General features: G+C 30.9%; 1 protein-coding gene across 1 annotated transcript; it reads left to right on the top strand.

Annotated features, from left to right (window-relative positions):
• The first annotated feature begins 2629 nt into the window (after positions 1-2629).
• LOC107491291 (transcription factor HHO3) lies at positions 2630-5456 on the top strand. Its single transcript, XM_016112121.3, has 5 exons — positions 2630-3141; positions 3304-3635; positions 3847-4159; positions 4487-4563; positions 4874-5456. The coding sequence occupies exons 1-5, from the start codon at positions 3009-3011 to the stop codon at positions 5264-5266; spliced, it is 1248 nt and encodes a 415-aa protein (XP_015967607.1). The 5' UTR covers positions 2630-3008; the 3' UTR covers positions 5267-5456.
• Positions 5457-15850: the final 10394 nt, after the last annotated feature.

The raw sequence follows: 15850 nt of genomic DNA, 5'->3' as shown, positions 1-15850 counted from the left end.
CACTAGACATCTTTCTCCCATTTTTGTGCGACAAATCCATCCTAAAAAAATTAAGTTTCTAGCAAAAACTAAACAATGGGTAGCATTTAAACATAGTTGTTAAAATTCAACTTTAACTCCAAGCAACAATCAATCGCAGTCTTAAGTCCTTTGTAAATCTATGCTTGATCGACTGAAATGAGAACATCAGAATCCTAACATTTATGTCCAATTGGGAAACATCAATAAATTTAACCATTTAACAATTAAACAACAAAAACAAATCAGTTTTCAATATTTTTTTACAGAATCAGTAGCAAGAAACCCTAACACATCTAACGTCATAACATTTAAATCCTCAAGCTAAAAAAAATAAAATCAAAATTCTTTTTCTTTAAACATACAAAAATTAAAACCATTTTTTAAAAATATTAAATTCAATTAAAATAAATTAAAATAAAATTAGAACAGAAAAAATTACAAATTGAAATAGAGAGAATGAAAGGAAGCCAGTATCTAAGATCAATGCTTTGCTTTGCTCTATTGAAAAATTGAAAGTCAACCACTAAAGTAGAGGGTCAGGAGATGATAATTTTACGGCAGCACAAAAAGTTTGCTCTATTAAAAGGGTGCATGTGACGATGATATTAGAAGCTAGAGGAAATGCTAATGGCGACAACAAAAATAGTGGAGACTTGGTGGTATAGGACAGGGACTAGGGACGACGGCAGGGGGCACGATGGAGGAGGTGGGAGTGTCTGGGGGGATTTGGGGGTGTTTTAGAGGGTGTTTGGTGGGTTAAGGAAAGAAGATGAGTTTTTGAGATAGGTGAAAAAGATCGCGCCTGATTTATTTAGGAAATCATTACCATCGGATTCTGCTTCGAAAAAATTTGACAATAATTTAAATTTATTGATGAAAATAAAACATTTTAATTATCATCAGATTCGATCTGACAATAACAATATTACCAACAATATTTTTTTGTGTTCATATTTCAGTCAAATTTTCTAATTGTATATTTAAGAAATATTTGTGCTATTTATAATAGTTTTTATTGTTTGCTAAATTTAGTGTTGGATTCTGTAGGATAAAAATTTTTATCCAACGGTAAAAATCATAACTTTTTTAATTAGTGTTACCATCAGAAAATTCAACAAAAATTTCAACAATATTACAGACAAATAGAATTTGACAATAAATTTGACGATTTTAAGCTATTTTCTTGTAGTGTGATGCATTAACTAACATGTGATAATCATTGGCTAACGTGCCAATAGTATAGGATTTTCGTATTATATGTTATTTTATCAAGAATATAATTGAAATATATTAAAATATTAAAGATAAAATTAAAATTATATATTAAGAATAAAATTAACATAAAATGTAAATATTGAAGACAAATACAATAATTACTACTCAATAATATTTTTATTAAAAATAAAAATTTTGATAAATATTGAATATATTGCTTATATAATTATAATATTTTTAAAACGTATGATTTTTATTATATAAAAATAACTTGGGTGCCTTTAAAGATATTTTTATTTAATTTACTAATAAAAGATTAAAAGTGTATAATACTTAATTACTTACCAAAATGACATTTTCGTTAGTAAATTATAAAAAGAAACTTTTAAAGTATCCATACTAAAAGTGAAACGTTAAAAAAAATTTATCCTAAACATAATTTATTATATTTTTAAAAAATCTATTTAAGATATTTTTATTTTTTAAAAATCAAATTAATATACGCAGCACATTAATCTAACTCTTTTTTAAAATACTCTTTATTAACTATATTTTTATTAAACAAATATAAATTTTTTATTTATTATATTTTATGTTAGTGATTCAAATATAGAAAAATAATCTTACTAATCAGATTAATTATTTTTATATAATAACAAAAATATAGATATACTAATTTGTTTAATGATTTTAATAATAAATCTTTTTTAAAAAAATTACATTTTATAGGCTAATTTTTTAAATAAAAAATATTGATATTTTTGTTAAAAATATAGTTATTTTATATAATTATATGTGGACAAATTTTGTATATAAAAATCAACACATAAGATATATGTAATACTTAAAATATGTATTATTATTCTAACAACACACAAAATATATATTGAATACGTGTCATTATTTTAATATAACACAGAATATATGTTAAATACTTTTTTATATTTTTATAATATTATAATATACTTTAATATATATTTTATATTAATAATTAATTTTAATATATTAAGTACCCTACCTCTAAAAATAATTTCTGCACTCTATACTTTTCAAAGATAAAATTGCTGGAGATAAGGAGAGAAGAAAATAAAAGAAGTGTCTTTTGATCTTATCCGATGAGAGAGAGATAAAGAGGAGAGAATAGAACCCGCTGATGCAATTGCCAACTCACAATGAACTTAAAAGCGAATCAAAGCCTGGAATATTCATTCATAATATCATACTCTCTTTCTTCTGTCTCTTACCGCATTTTCTTCCTTTTCACTTTTTCTTTCTATTATTTTACCCCTCACCTTCAAGGAAAGAAAACTAACGAGATACTACTAGTGATAGAAAGAGAAAATAATTAAAAAAAAAAAGAAGTTGAGAATATAAAACGCATCAAAGATTCGTTTTCTTATGCGACGCCCCGACCTCGGTGTGTTTTTTTCCTCCCAAGTTTTTCTACACCCTCCGATCCAACCCACAATACCACGTTCTCTCTCTACCTTCTCTTTCTTTCTTGCTTGTTTAGAAAGTTTATTCCGAATTTTGATTCTACTTAGATCCCATATTCTTCATTGTTGGATCCGTACTCTCTCTCTCTCTCTCTCTCTCTGCTTGTACAAAACGCCATTTCCTTATATATATTCCTTCTCACCCTCTTCTTCAAACAGTTTTAAGAGTTCCCCCCTCACGCAAACAAAAAAGGAAAGAGAAAAAAAAAACCTGAACTCACGAGAAAACAAAAGAATAGAGAAGAATTTTGAAGAGGCTTGTATTGTTAATTTGCGATGCAATTCTCTGAGAAAATCCAACCCCAGAAGATGGGGTTTCGCGAGTACATCGAAGCATTGGAGGACGAGAGAAGAAAAATCCAAGTCTTCCACAGAGAGCTTCCCCTGTCCTTAGAACTTGTCGCGCAAGGTAAATATGAAACCGAAAAAGGAAAACATTTTCAGACACCCTTTTGGGGAAACATGTTAAAGTTTGTTCCTTTTGTTTCTGGGTATTTTATTTGTTTATTTATTTTTACTTGTTTGCTCTTTTTTCTGATGTTCCAATTTTTTTTTTTCCTGTTTGATGCAGCAATTGAAGCCTGTAGGCAGCAGTTATCTGGAACAACGACAGAGTACAATTTGAATGGCCAATCGGAGTGTTCGGAGCAGACATCAACGGACGATCCTGTTTTTGAGGAGTTCATTCCAATCAAGAAAAGGGCTTCACCTGATTGCGATGAAGAAGATGATGAAGAATATTATGATGATGGTGAAGAGCAACATTCTCATAGAAACAAGATTCAAAAGGAGGATAGTACCAACAACAATAATAATAACAGCAGCTGCAGCACTGATAAGAAAAAATCTGACTGGCTCAGATCTGTTCAATTGTGGAACCCTGATCCCCAACCACCTAAAGAGGTATGAAAATAAAGAAAAAAAAAGTTTGGGTTCAACTTAGTTGAACTGTTTTAGTTTCTGTTTCTTGGTGTCGTTTTTAGTAATGAGTTATGTTACTTGCTCTGTTTAGAAAATTATTTGATGTATCCTCACCTAGTTAGACGCACTTAGTTCAAAATTTCTAACTGAAATAGTGTGGGAATCTGATTCTGTTTGAAATTTTGTTGATCAGGATGTTCCTAGAAAAGCGTCTGTTGTGGAAGTGAAGAGAAGCATTGGTGGTGCTTTTCAGCCATTTCACAGAGAGGAGAGCACTGTTGGAAAGGTTAATGCATCATCATCATCATTGCCAACTGCCAAAACGCCTTCTTCTCCGCCGGTACCAGCAACAAGTTCCACAGGACCTGTATCGACCGGAGGCAATGCTGGAAGCGGCGGTAAAAGAGAGGATAAAGGACAGGGTCAGAGGAAGCAGCGGCGGTGCTGGTCACAGGAACTACACAAACGGTTCCTTCATGCCCTTCAGCAGCTTGGTGGTGCAGATTGTAAGTATTTTAAGAAGCATAACATAATTTCCTTGTCAATTTTCTGTTACTCCCTAACTTTTGAGATTTCCCTCCTTCAATTTTGTAGCTAACATTTTCGAGTCGTTCAATTTTTTCCTTTAACATTTTGTTCTTAAGTTTTCAGTTTTGTTCCTAATATTTTAGATAGAATTATCATCTTTGGATAATTTCTACACAAATAAAAAATATTAGGGGCAAAATTGAATGAAATTAAAAAAGGTGTTTTTGAAGAAAATCACACCTATATATTACAATTTGAATTGTGTGTATTGTATTTGATATTGAATATTTTGGTGTATGTTGCAGCTGCCACCCCAAAACAGATAAGGGAGCTAATGAAGGTTGATGGCCTTACAAATGATGAAGTCAAAAGTCACTTACAGGTTAGTAATTTGTATACTAAACTACTCTTTGGTCATTTCTAACTTTATGACTCAATTGGATTTGAAGCTCAGACATAAATGGAGTAGTTTTGAAACACACAGACACAGGACATCTGTTTTGGATGACTGAACGTATAAAGTTATTTTACAATGACATTATATCAAAATTAAATTCTTTGAGAAATGATATAAGAGTTTAACTAAGTCATTGGTATCAATCCTCTTTAACTTTCATAACAATTGGAGTTAGTTGATCTTGTATTGTAAATCATAGGTCTAAAAGTGTTTATTCCGTGTTTGTCTTGGACAGAAATTTCGTCTCCACACAAGAAGGCCAACCACTATGATTCCAAACAGTGCAAACTCCCAAACTGCTCCGTTGTTTCTTGTTGGCAACATTTTTGTTCAGCCACAAGAATATGCTGCTGCTACTGCTGCCATAGCTACCTCAACAGTGTCATCAGGGGAATTAACCACGGTTACAACTGCACCACACGCTGCTATTTATGCACCTGTGGCCACACATCCAACTACCATTGTTCCCCGCACACAAACTCATCCTTCAATGAAGAACTCACCAAAATGCAACAAGTTAGAAGATGTTTCAGATCATTCACATTCAGAAGAAAGGGCTAATCACGGTGAAGGAAATTCTCCTGCCTCATCATCATCCACACATGGCACCACTTCACCTGGCTGTTGATTTTGAAGATGTGTGTAGAGAGCGAAAAAATGAAAAATAAAAACAGAAGTTTTGTTACCAAGTTCTTGTAGAAAGTCCTCTATCCCTCAGTATTTTTATTTTTTTGGTTGTCCGAGATTTAATTATAGAAGAGAAATACATAGAAAGTGACAATTTTGATCTATAAATAAGTCACCCAATTTTAGTTGGATATACGATGTTATTTTTTTGGATTTTGTTAGGTAGACAATGACTTTTGTATAATGGGTTCTAAAATTAACAGAATAAAATAAAAAAATATTCCACCCTAAAGTTTAAATTATCTTTTAAACTTTAATATTAGTATAACCATCTGCACATTTAGTGAATTAAATATTCAACCATTATTAATGTGTATGAATAAATTGAATAAAAAGAAATAATCATCCGATTAAAAATATTGAATATAATCATTTGCATACTTATTGAATTGAACATCCGACATATCCATTATTCACATTGTTTAGTATTTTCATTGTTTATCTATAGTTTTTCCATTTTTTATTCTGAGTAATGAAATGAATTATCAATTATTTTTCTAAAGCGTATAGGTGTTTACAAACTTTTTGAAACTATTATAATTTCAAAAAGTTGTGGGACTAGCAGATTTTAGTAATTTTGGTTAGTAATTAATTAGCATATATATTAAATTATTTTTAAAAAATAAATTGTATTGTTTTATGTATGTGAAAGAGTATTATTGTCGGATAAAATTTTTTTCTCGGTTAGAGGAAATAACTTCGTTGCAAGTATAGTTCTAAATCAACAAGTAGCACTCAATCAAAGTTTAATTTTGTTTGTCACAAATGCAAACCAATAAAAATACCGAGAGTATTAGATTTCGGGTCGTTTCTCAAAGGAATTGCAATGAGGTGTGCACATTATTGATTATGGTATCCAATGGGTGGTTTGCAAATAAGGGAATAAAAAATTAAATAACAAGACATGTAAAGGAAACAATTAAAAAAAAGCAAGTAACAAAGAGAGACACATTCATGGCGAGGGTTGAGAATTAAGGCTTTCTATCCTAGTCACTAATAATATTACAATAATTATCAAGAGCTAATCCTACTTAGTCATCTCCAACATAGGAAGAAGGTATAATGATATCTTCACTTGAGAGAAAGTCAAATAAGACTAGTTAGTCTCAATCCAAAAGTCCTAATCAACTCACTAATGGAATTAGTAAGAGATTAGAGTCAATGGAAACAATATTAACTAACAACTCTAGATCACCAACATAAGTTGGGTATTAATGACTCAAGAGCACCTAATTTCTCTTTTCAAGCCAAGAATGCTCAAAAACTACTCTAACATCCAACCAAGCATTTTATTAAACACTTAGAAGGCATAAAAAGAAAGCATGGTAAATTGCAAGAAACATAAATTCTACAACTACCCAATGCAAGAAAATAACAATAACAACTCAATTAAGCAAGAAAAGAAACATAAAACATAAATTGTATTAAATGAAAATTAAAATAACAAAAGTGCTCATAAACATAAAAGAGACATAAAAAGGGAAATTAACAAGAAAGACTAAGAGAATGAAGATGTAAGAACAATAAATTAAACCTAAATTTAAGAAGAAAATTAACCTAAGAACCCCTAATTCTAGAGAGAAGAGGGAGATTCTTTCTCTAGAAAACTACTTATAACATGATGTTAACCAAATCTAATTGCTCCCCCTTTGTCCAATCTTGAATTCTGCATCAAATAGCTTCAGAAATGAGTTGGACTTGGGCCTAGGAAACTCAGAAATCGCCTCTAGCGAATTCACTTTAAGGAGGTCACGTGATCAGCGTCACGCGTGCGCGTGGACGGCGCGTGCACGTCGTTGGCGAATTTCCTCCTCACGCGTACGTGTGGGTGATGCATGCGCGTGGCTTGCAGATCTCCTACTCACGCGTACGCGTGGGTGACGCGTGCGCGCGGCCTTCAATTCTCCAAATGCTCATTTCTTCATGAATTCTCCACCTTGCTTGCTTTTCTCTTCCATCCAATACTTGCCTTATGAATCTGAAATCACTCGACAAACATATCAAGACATCGAAAGGAATTAAAGTGAATTAAAATTAGCTATTTTAAGACCTAATAAACATGTTTTCAAAAACAGTGATGATAGTTATCAGTGGCTAAAAAAAGGGGAGGTTGAATCTTAGCCTCATTTTTATTTAGCTTTTAATCCTTGCGTTCTGTTGAAGTACTTTGAGTAGAAATTGTAAAGACTGAGGTTTTGTCTCTTAACGTGGTAGGAGCCAGAACAGTGTTGCTTGCAAGAAGTGTTGTAAGGAAATGAAACTTAGTAGAGAAATCAGGAGATACTTTATTTTTGTAAACAAGCAAATTTGAACCTAGCAACTCAGAACCACATAATCAGAGTTTTCAACTCAAATTGAATTACAAAATCAACTCAAAACGAGCAAAATAAGTACATGCAGAAAATCAGAAATTAACAAAATCCTAAATAAATCTAGCAACTCAGAATCACAGAAATTATAATTAACAAAATCAAACCCTAACTATTTCATAATTATAAACTCTATATGTCTAATTTCTTCAGATACATAGAAGGAGAGAAAATCAAACCTGAAGTCAAGTTTATAGGAAGGTGGACGGGGAATGGAAGAGGGGCAACTGGTGGCTATTGCAGCGTTAGCAACGATGCTCTGTAGTAGACGACGAGCAGTGAAGAGATGGTGGAGCAATGGGATGGGACGCGGCGAGCAGCGAAGAGATGGAAGCAAATACGCAGACGCAGGAGTGGAGAGGAGAAGGACGCCGTGCCCGAAGAGAGAGAACGATGTGGTGAAGCTATCAGGGTGAAGGCGCAGGAGTGGCCGGTGGCGAGTGGCAACCGACAAGGGTGTATGATGCTGTGGGAGTTTTGCAGTTTGAATAAAGTGGAGAGTATAGAGAGTTGGAGTTTGGGAATAGAGAGTAGACGGCGCAGCAACAAAGTGAGAAGGGAAGACACTGAATAATAGGATTAGGATTTTAATGGATGAAATTACTAAAAAATCCTATGTTAGAAATAAAGAAAAGGTATTTAACTAAGTTCAAAAATTCGAGGAATTATCAGGGATGGGGCGGGGATCCCCGCTCCGGCCCCCGCGCCTGTCTTGGAAAAATTTTGCTCCCATTCCCATCCCCACGAAAAAAATTTCCCACCATCGGAACCTCATTCGAGACGGTCCACGTAGGGATCCCCGTCTTCTGAGAATTTGACACCCCTAGACAAACCTAGACTATTCTCCACGTGGGATCAAAAATTTTTTAAGGAAAAATAATTAATTAATAATTTTATGGTGTATTTTAATCATTTCATTATGATAATAAAATAATTTAATGTATTTATTATTGAATACATTTAAAATTTTGATATAAAAAATCTAGTAAAAAAAAATCTAAAAAGAACTAGTGCGTCATTTTTTTTTGTGTCAAAGGATAAAAAAAACAAAAGAAAACACACTAAACACCAAAGACTAGTCCCGTTACAACAACACTATTAAATCTTTTCAAGGCTCATCCCATTTCAATTGTTGTATGCAATTAGATGTTGCATATTTAGCCAAAACATCAGCAACTTAGTTGGCATTTTTTTGAATTAGATTGACTTTTGCTCTCCAATTCTAACTTAAAATCTCTTTGATTTTAGTCACTAAATCATTATCAGAACTTTGCACTTGGTTGTTTCTATCATTAACAAAGATAAAAGCATTCAAACAATTCGTCTCGCAAGTGATATCGCTAAACCCAGTTTTCTATGCTAGAATTAGTCCTCTCCAGATTGCAAAAAAAGCTCGCTTCGAAGAATAGTAGCAGGTGGTAAAGAACCAGTATAACCACGCAACCAAGAGCCATTATAGTCACGCAATACACACCCAAAACTAACAGATTCATTAAATTTATTAGCATCACAATTTACTTTAACTAAAAATTGCAAAATATATCAATATTAACACTAAGTATTTCCTATTTTTATTATAAATTCTTAATTACACATTAATAAAGTATAAAATATTTTAAAAAAAAAAAGATCAAAATATAAAATTCACGGGAGGCCATAATAAAAATATATTGCCATTATGTCAAACACCACCAAACCATGCACAGTTATCTCCAATACTCTCTATCAGGACAGTTACTTATTTCAAAACATTATTATTAGAAAAATATTTTATCCTTTAATAAATTTAGATAATTGTTAAAATATAAATTTAGCTTAAATTCTTTTTTAAATACTTAAAATACTTAAATTATTTTACGAAATAAATTAATAATTTTTATAAGTAAAGTATCAAATTCAAAATAAAAGAATCATAAGACATCAAAAAATAAATAAATTATGATATAAAAGTCATACAAGCACATCAATCATTTATAAACTGCTACACTCTCTTAAGGATTATAGTTTTTATGTAAGCCACTATAATTTGTCACATTTTATGTAATTATATATTTTTTTTTATATAAACTATTATTGACTATAGCAGTTTATATTATATTAGTAATCATTTTTCATAGCATAAATACAAGACTAAAATATAACTACTTTTTAATTATTGTATTTAGATAATTTTACAATACATTTTATTTAATTATGCAATTTGTCCCACTCATATACTTTTCTATACTTTTTTTCACTTTGTTTTTTTTTTTTAATTAGATTATATTTATAGTTAATAATGTTTATGTAACACTACTTCTTAATAACCATTTCAACTATTTCAAATAGACACCAAATATTTCAATGTGCCCTAAATTATTGGTATTGTCTATCAAGAACAGGAATAGGGGTCCATTTTGGCATTTTCACCAATATGAATATGAATAAGACATACATGTCATTGATAGATTTGCAGCCACTAATATTGGTGAATCCCGTGGTCCTAACTCTGAATATGTGTCTTGGTTACTTGAATTTGGATTGATTTTTATTTTGCATCCAATATACATGGAGCATAGGACCAACAAGGTAGGCGTACATATCTTTGGCCAAAGGAAAAATCTATAATACGTGTAGTAAATTTATTCCGTGTAACAAATTTAGTTAGATGTAATCTGTTATTAGTTGTAATTAATAATCTTATATCACTCACTTTTGGTTATAAAATTTTTAAGGTGCTCTATATAAACATTTTCATTTGAAAGAAAATTCTCTCATTCTCTCTTATTGTTATATATCTCCTCTTTTCTATTCAAATAGGGATTGCTCACAAAATTTCAATTTTTTTTATACAAATTATATTGATCTGACTTTATACTTAGTGTATTTTTATTTTGACCCATTATAAAATTAACCTAGTACGTATTATTCGTGATAGGAAGGTGAAACATCTGTCTCTCTCTTGAGTAAAATAGAACTCAAACATAAGCACTACAAGGAATAAGTTTATTATCGTCAGATTGATCGTTGAATAAGATTTCCCAAAAAATTTTCGATTAAAACAATTGCTGTCACATTATTTTCAAAATATATGAAAAAAATCATATTTATCAGGTTGCATCTGTTTATAGAATTGTAATTTATTAAAGTCATAACCTTTCAAAGGGATCTTTTCATCATGAATATGGATATGTATTCATGCATGCAATCGTAGAATATAAATAGAATATTAAATTATTTTACACAAAAAAAATTATTTTTAAATTCTACAATTTTATTTTTTCATCTGAACAATTTTTATGCGTAAAAAATATAAAATAATATTTTAAGAAAATATAATTAATTACACTATAAAAAATACATTGAGTACTGACGGATTTAGGTGTTGGATTTTTTGTCGAAAAATTTTGACGATAACAGAATTTACTGAAACTCGGCGTTTAGGCAACGACGAACACCTTGCCGTCGTTTTTTTCCATCAATAAATCTACCGGTAAATTTAGGTAAAATTCAAACACAAAACTCCTCTCTCTCACTTCTGCAAACACTCTCTCTCTCTTCTCTTCTTCTCTCTCTTGTCTCTCTCATCTCTCTCCCTCTTCTCCATTGAAAAAGTTTGCGCTGCCACCACTAGGAACTGCCGTTGGCACCAGTAAGCCACATTATCGTTGCAGATTAGCACGTTGTCGTCACTGCTGCTGGAGTCTTGACAAACCCCATTTGTATGGCTTATCTTATGCTTGATTTAGGGGATTTTATAACCTTTTACCCACATTTACTCAATGAAATAGCATGGTTTTGTATATTCTCCTTTAATTGTGCTTAAGAGTGAAAACATGCTTTTTAGGTCTTAAAATAGCTAAATGTAATTTACCTTGATTCCATTAGATGCCTTGATATGTTTGTTAAGTGATTTCAGATTTAGGAGGCAAAGATTGGATCAAGGGAATAAAGAAAAAGCATGTAAAGTTGGAGAACTCATGAAGAAATGATGGAACCAAAAAGCTGTCAAGCCTGACCTCTTCGCACTTAATTGACCATAACTTGAGCTACAGAGGTCCAAATGATGCGGTTCCAGTTGGGTTGAAAAGCTAACATCCGGGGCTTCGAAACGATATAAGATTTGCCATAGTTGCTACACGTATGGTTAGAGAGAGAAGCTCTCTCTTCTCTCTAGAATTAGGATTAGGAATTAGGGTTAGATTAGGATCTCATAGTTCTAGGTTTAATTCAAGTCTCCTTCTACTTCTACCTTCAATTGATGATTGCTACACTTTGGTTCTTCTTTCTATCCCTATCCTCTTGTTGTAATTTCTCTTATTTTGTTTCTAGGTTTTGTAATTGAGATATTTTTGTTCTTTTGTTTTCTTTTAATAATGCAATTTGAGATAATTCATGTGATTGTGATGTTGTTGATTGTTGTTTTGTTAATTCTTTGTAATTGTTAGTTGTTGATTCCTTTTATTCTTACAAATAAAAATGCTTTCTTTCATTACCCTCCAAGTGTTTGATGAAATGCTTGAGAGGATGTTAGAGTAGAATTCTATGTTCTTGGCTTGAGAAGGTGACCTAGGATTTCTTGAGTCACTAGTGTCCAATTGATTGATAGTTGATAGCCATTAACTCTAGCCTTCATTAATCCAATTAGTGGAAAGCTAGGGTTTATGGACTATGATTGATATAACTCACTTGACTTTCCTTTGTTAATTGATTTAAGGATGACTAAGTGGGATTAATCCTTGCAACTACCATACTTGTGGCTAGTGATAATGATGAAGACCCTTGACAACCAAACTTTGCCAAGACCATTTTGTTAATAAAGTTTTCTTACCATTTACTATTCATATTTCTCATCCAAAACTCCAAAATAAACAAGGCCATAACCAATAACAAGAACACTACCCTGCAAGTCCTTTGAGAGACGACCCGAGGTTTAAATACTTCGGTTTATAGATTTTAGGGGGTTTGTACTTGTGACAAACAAATTTTTGTATGAAAGGATTATTGTTGGTTTAGAGACTATACTTTACAACGAGATTTTATTAGTGAAATTCTAAACCGTCAAAAATCCAATCGTCAAGTCTCCATGGAAAGCCTCTTTCGTGCCGCCGATGTTGGTGTCCCTTGCCGTTGGAGATCGTCACCTTGTCGCCGTCACTGCGGCTAAAGTCCACCGCACCAAAGGTAAGGTTGTTGTCCATTTTTTCTTTTAGATGTTTGTTATATTATGAAACTCTAACTCCATCACCGTAAATTTCATCGTTACCTCCTAACACCACCACACTTCCACCATCTTGCAGCGACCATCAGAGATAATTTTTCTATAGTTTTTGTATTATTTTAGATTTTTTGTTTCTTTGTTTAGAATTTTGTTAGGTATTTTATTAAATTATTGATTAATTTTTTTAATGAAGTGTGTTGTTAGAGTTTGTTATATTAATTTAGTATAATTAGAAATTAAATAATGTTAGGTTAGGTAGGGTATAATTTTGGGTTTATTCTGAGTTAATGGTATTTTGAATGATTGTTAATTTTTTGAGTTTATTGTTAACTAAGTTAATTATTTTCTAAGTTAATTAGTATTGATTGTTATTAATTCTCTAAGTTAATTATTGACTTATTATTGATTGTTGTTAAATTTTTGAGTTTATTGTTGTCCAAATTAATTATTTTTTGAATTAATTTTGTTGGCTGATTGTTGTTACTTTTACTGAATTTGTTATAATTTACTCATTTGAATATATGAATTTTGATTTGTTTATTTAATTATAATTTCTATGTTGTTTATGTTTATAGTTTGTGTGTTAATTATGTTTATAGTTTGTAATTGAAGGTGTACAGCCTGCTATTCCAAAAAATATATTTGTAGACTGTAGGTCTCTGGTGCTGTGCTGGTAATTCTTTGTTCATGGATTAATGGTTTCTCATGCAAAATCTCTAACTAGGTTTATAAGTTATTAAAATTGTATAAGTTTAAATAAATATACCATTTGAGAGATATACATATGTATAGTTACATATTAGTGGATTACTTAAAATCTTAACATGTCATGATATGTTACTTGAAAAATATATATATACCATTTAGAGTATATATGTTTATAATGCTACTTTTTTTCTTACATGAGTAATTATTATTTTTCTTCTTTAGTCTTAAAATTTGTGTAAACTTATTTATGAACTTTTAACAAAAAATTATAGATAAATTATTATAAAAAATTATAAAATTTTAAATTTTGTTAATTTGAAAATGATTGAATTTAAACATTTAAAAAAGATAAAATTTAAGTTTAACCTATAGGATTTTTCGGGGATAAATTCTACGGTAACAAACTCCATAATTTTGCCAATTAAAGTTAATGTTTGCCGCTAAATTGGTGTGCAATTTTTCAAAACCACAACTCGACAAGTGCACCAAATCGTATCAAGTAATACCATGGTGTGTAAGTTATCGTTTTCATGAGGATTAAAGACTAAGCAACAATGATTAATTGATCATTCTAATTAGACATTTCAAAAAATAGAGGGATGAATGAGATTCACTCTTTAGGAAAATGTGTACAGTAAATGTGAAGACAATGATGGTGAAAATGTTAAAATTTCATAGATATCCACTCTTTAGAAAAATAATCCTTGTGTTCATTTAATTGAGGCATGCAGGATCAATCACAACAAATAATAAATAATCAAATTTCAATTTCTCTTTAATCTAATTAATTGCTAATTTCTTAGTCAATTATTTAAGAAAAGAGATAAAGCACAAATATGATTTAATTTCAAATAAGATTCAAGAATAGTTCTTAGGTTGAATTTTTTGTCACTTATCCAAGCTAGTCCCAAACAATTGAAACTTACAAGAAATAATGGGTTTCAAAAGTTTTTTAATCCAAATTTTATGTCACTTATTCAAATTAGAGCAATTTGAAATCATAAGTATTATACACTTTTTGAAACACTATTCCTAGTTAAATAAAAAAGATGTGAGCAAGAGTTTTCAAGTTAATTCCAATATTACTTTTTTCAAAACAATATTTAGAATTCAAAATGGAGTTAGAATATTTTTCAACAATTCTAAATCTTTAGGAATGAAGAACAAAAATTTAATCATAAAATAGATCAAAGTATAAATCTCAAATAAAGTAAAATACTTAGATTAATACTCCATATATAAAAAGATAAATAGAACTCCTAACCTTAACAAAAAAGATTAGTTACGCATGATACAAGGAAACAAAAACTATGAATTGAAAAACGGCCAAAGGACTCGAGTCACATAAGTGTCTCACACCCTTTATATATGCTAACCCTAAACCTAATTTAGAATTCCAAAACAAATCAACAATAAAATAGGATAAAATCTAATCTAATCAATGTTTATCCAATAATTTTCCATCTCAAGTCAAGCTATAGGTAATTCTTCATATTTGTCAATTAACGTTTCAAATCATGGGCTCTGTGCTTAGACTTTAATCATCAACTTAAGTATTTTAAAGGATTGGAGATTAGGAGAAATTGAAGAGGATTAATAATGAGCGGATATTTTATACACTTTTTGGCATTATTTTCATATTAATTTTAGTATGTTTTGTTTAAGTTTTATTAAGTTTTCATGGATTTTAGTGTAAAATTCACATTTTTAGATTCTACTTTGAGTTTGTGTGTTTTATGATGATTTCAGGTATTTTCTAGTTGAAGTTGAGGAGCTTGAGCAGAAGTCTGATTCAGAAACAGAGAAAAGACTACAGATGCTATCAGGATCTGACCTCTGTGCACTCGAAGGAGCTTTTCTGGAGTTACAAAGGTCCAAATGGCGCGCTCTCAATGGCTATGTAAATCTAACATCCAGGGCTTTTCAAAAATATAAAATAGTTCATACTTTGCTTTGGAAATGAAAGCCCAAAACTGGCGTTCAATGCCAGCTTTCAGTCCCATCCCTGGCGTTCAACACCCAAAGGGGAGCAACTAGCGTCGAAATGCCCAAAAGGGAGACCAAGGGTGGCATTCAATGCCCAAGAAGCGTTTAGCTCGTGGGTGACACTCAATCTCGTCCCAAACACTCACCAAGTGGGCTCCAGAAGTGGATTTTCGCATTACAAGACTAGTTTATCTTATTTTCTGTAATCCTTAGTCATTAAGAGTAGTATAAATATGACAAAGATCACCATTGTAAAGAACTT

The sequence above is a fragment of the Arachis duranensis genome, chromosome 5, assembly GCF_000817695.3.
Source record: "Arachis duranensis cultivar V14167 chromosome 5, aradu.V14167.gnm2.J7QH, whole genome shotgun sequence".
NCBI classification, from domain to species: Eukaryota; Viridiplantae; Streptophyta; class Magnoliopsida; order Fabales; family Fabaceae; genus Arachis; species Arachis duranensis.
Note: the sequence above shows the minus strand (reverse complement) of the source record. Positions and strands in the feature narration are given on the sequence as shown.

What these genes read in the sequence shown, in the direction of transcription:
- LOC107491291 (XM_016112121.3), top strand. Translation starts at nt 3,009, where the DNA reads ATGCAATTCTCTGAGAAAATCCAACCCCAGAAGATGGGGTTTCGCGAG. An exon ending in CTTAGAACTTGTCGCGCAAG is followed by an intron (nt 3,142 to 3,303) that starts GTAAATATGAAA and finishes TGTTTGATGCAG; the next exon opens with CAATTGAAGCCTGTAGGCAG. An exon ending in AAGTCAAAAGTCACTTACAG is followed by an intron (nt 4,564 to 4,873) that starts GTTAGTAATTTG and finishes TGTCTTGGACAG; the next exon opens with AAATTTCGTCTCCACACAAG.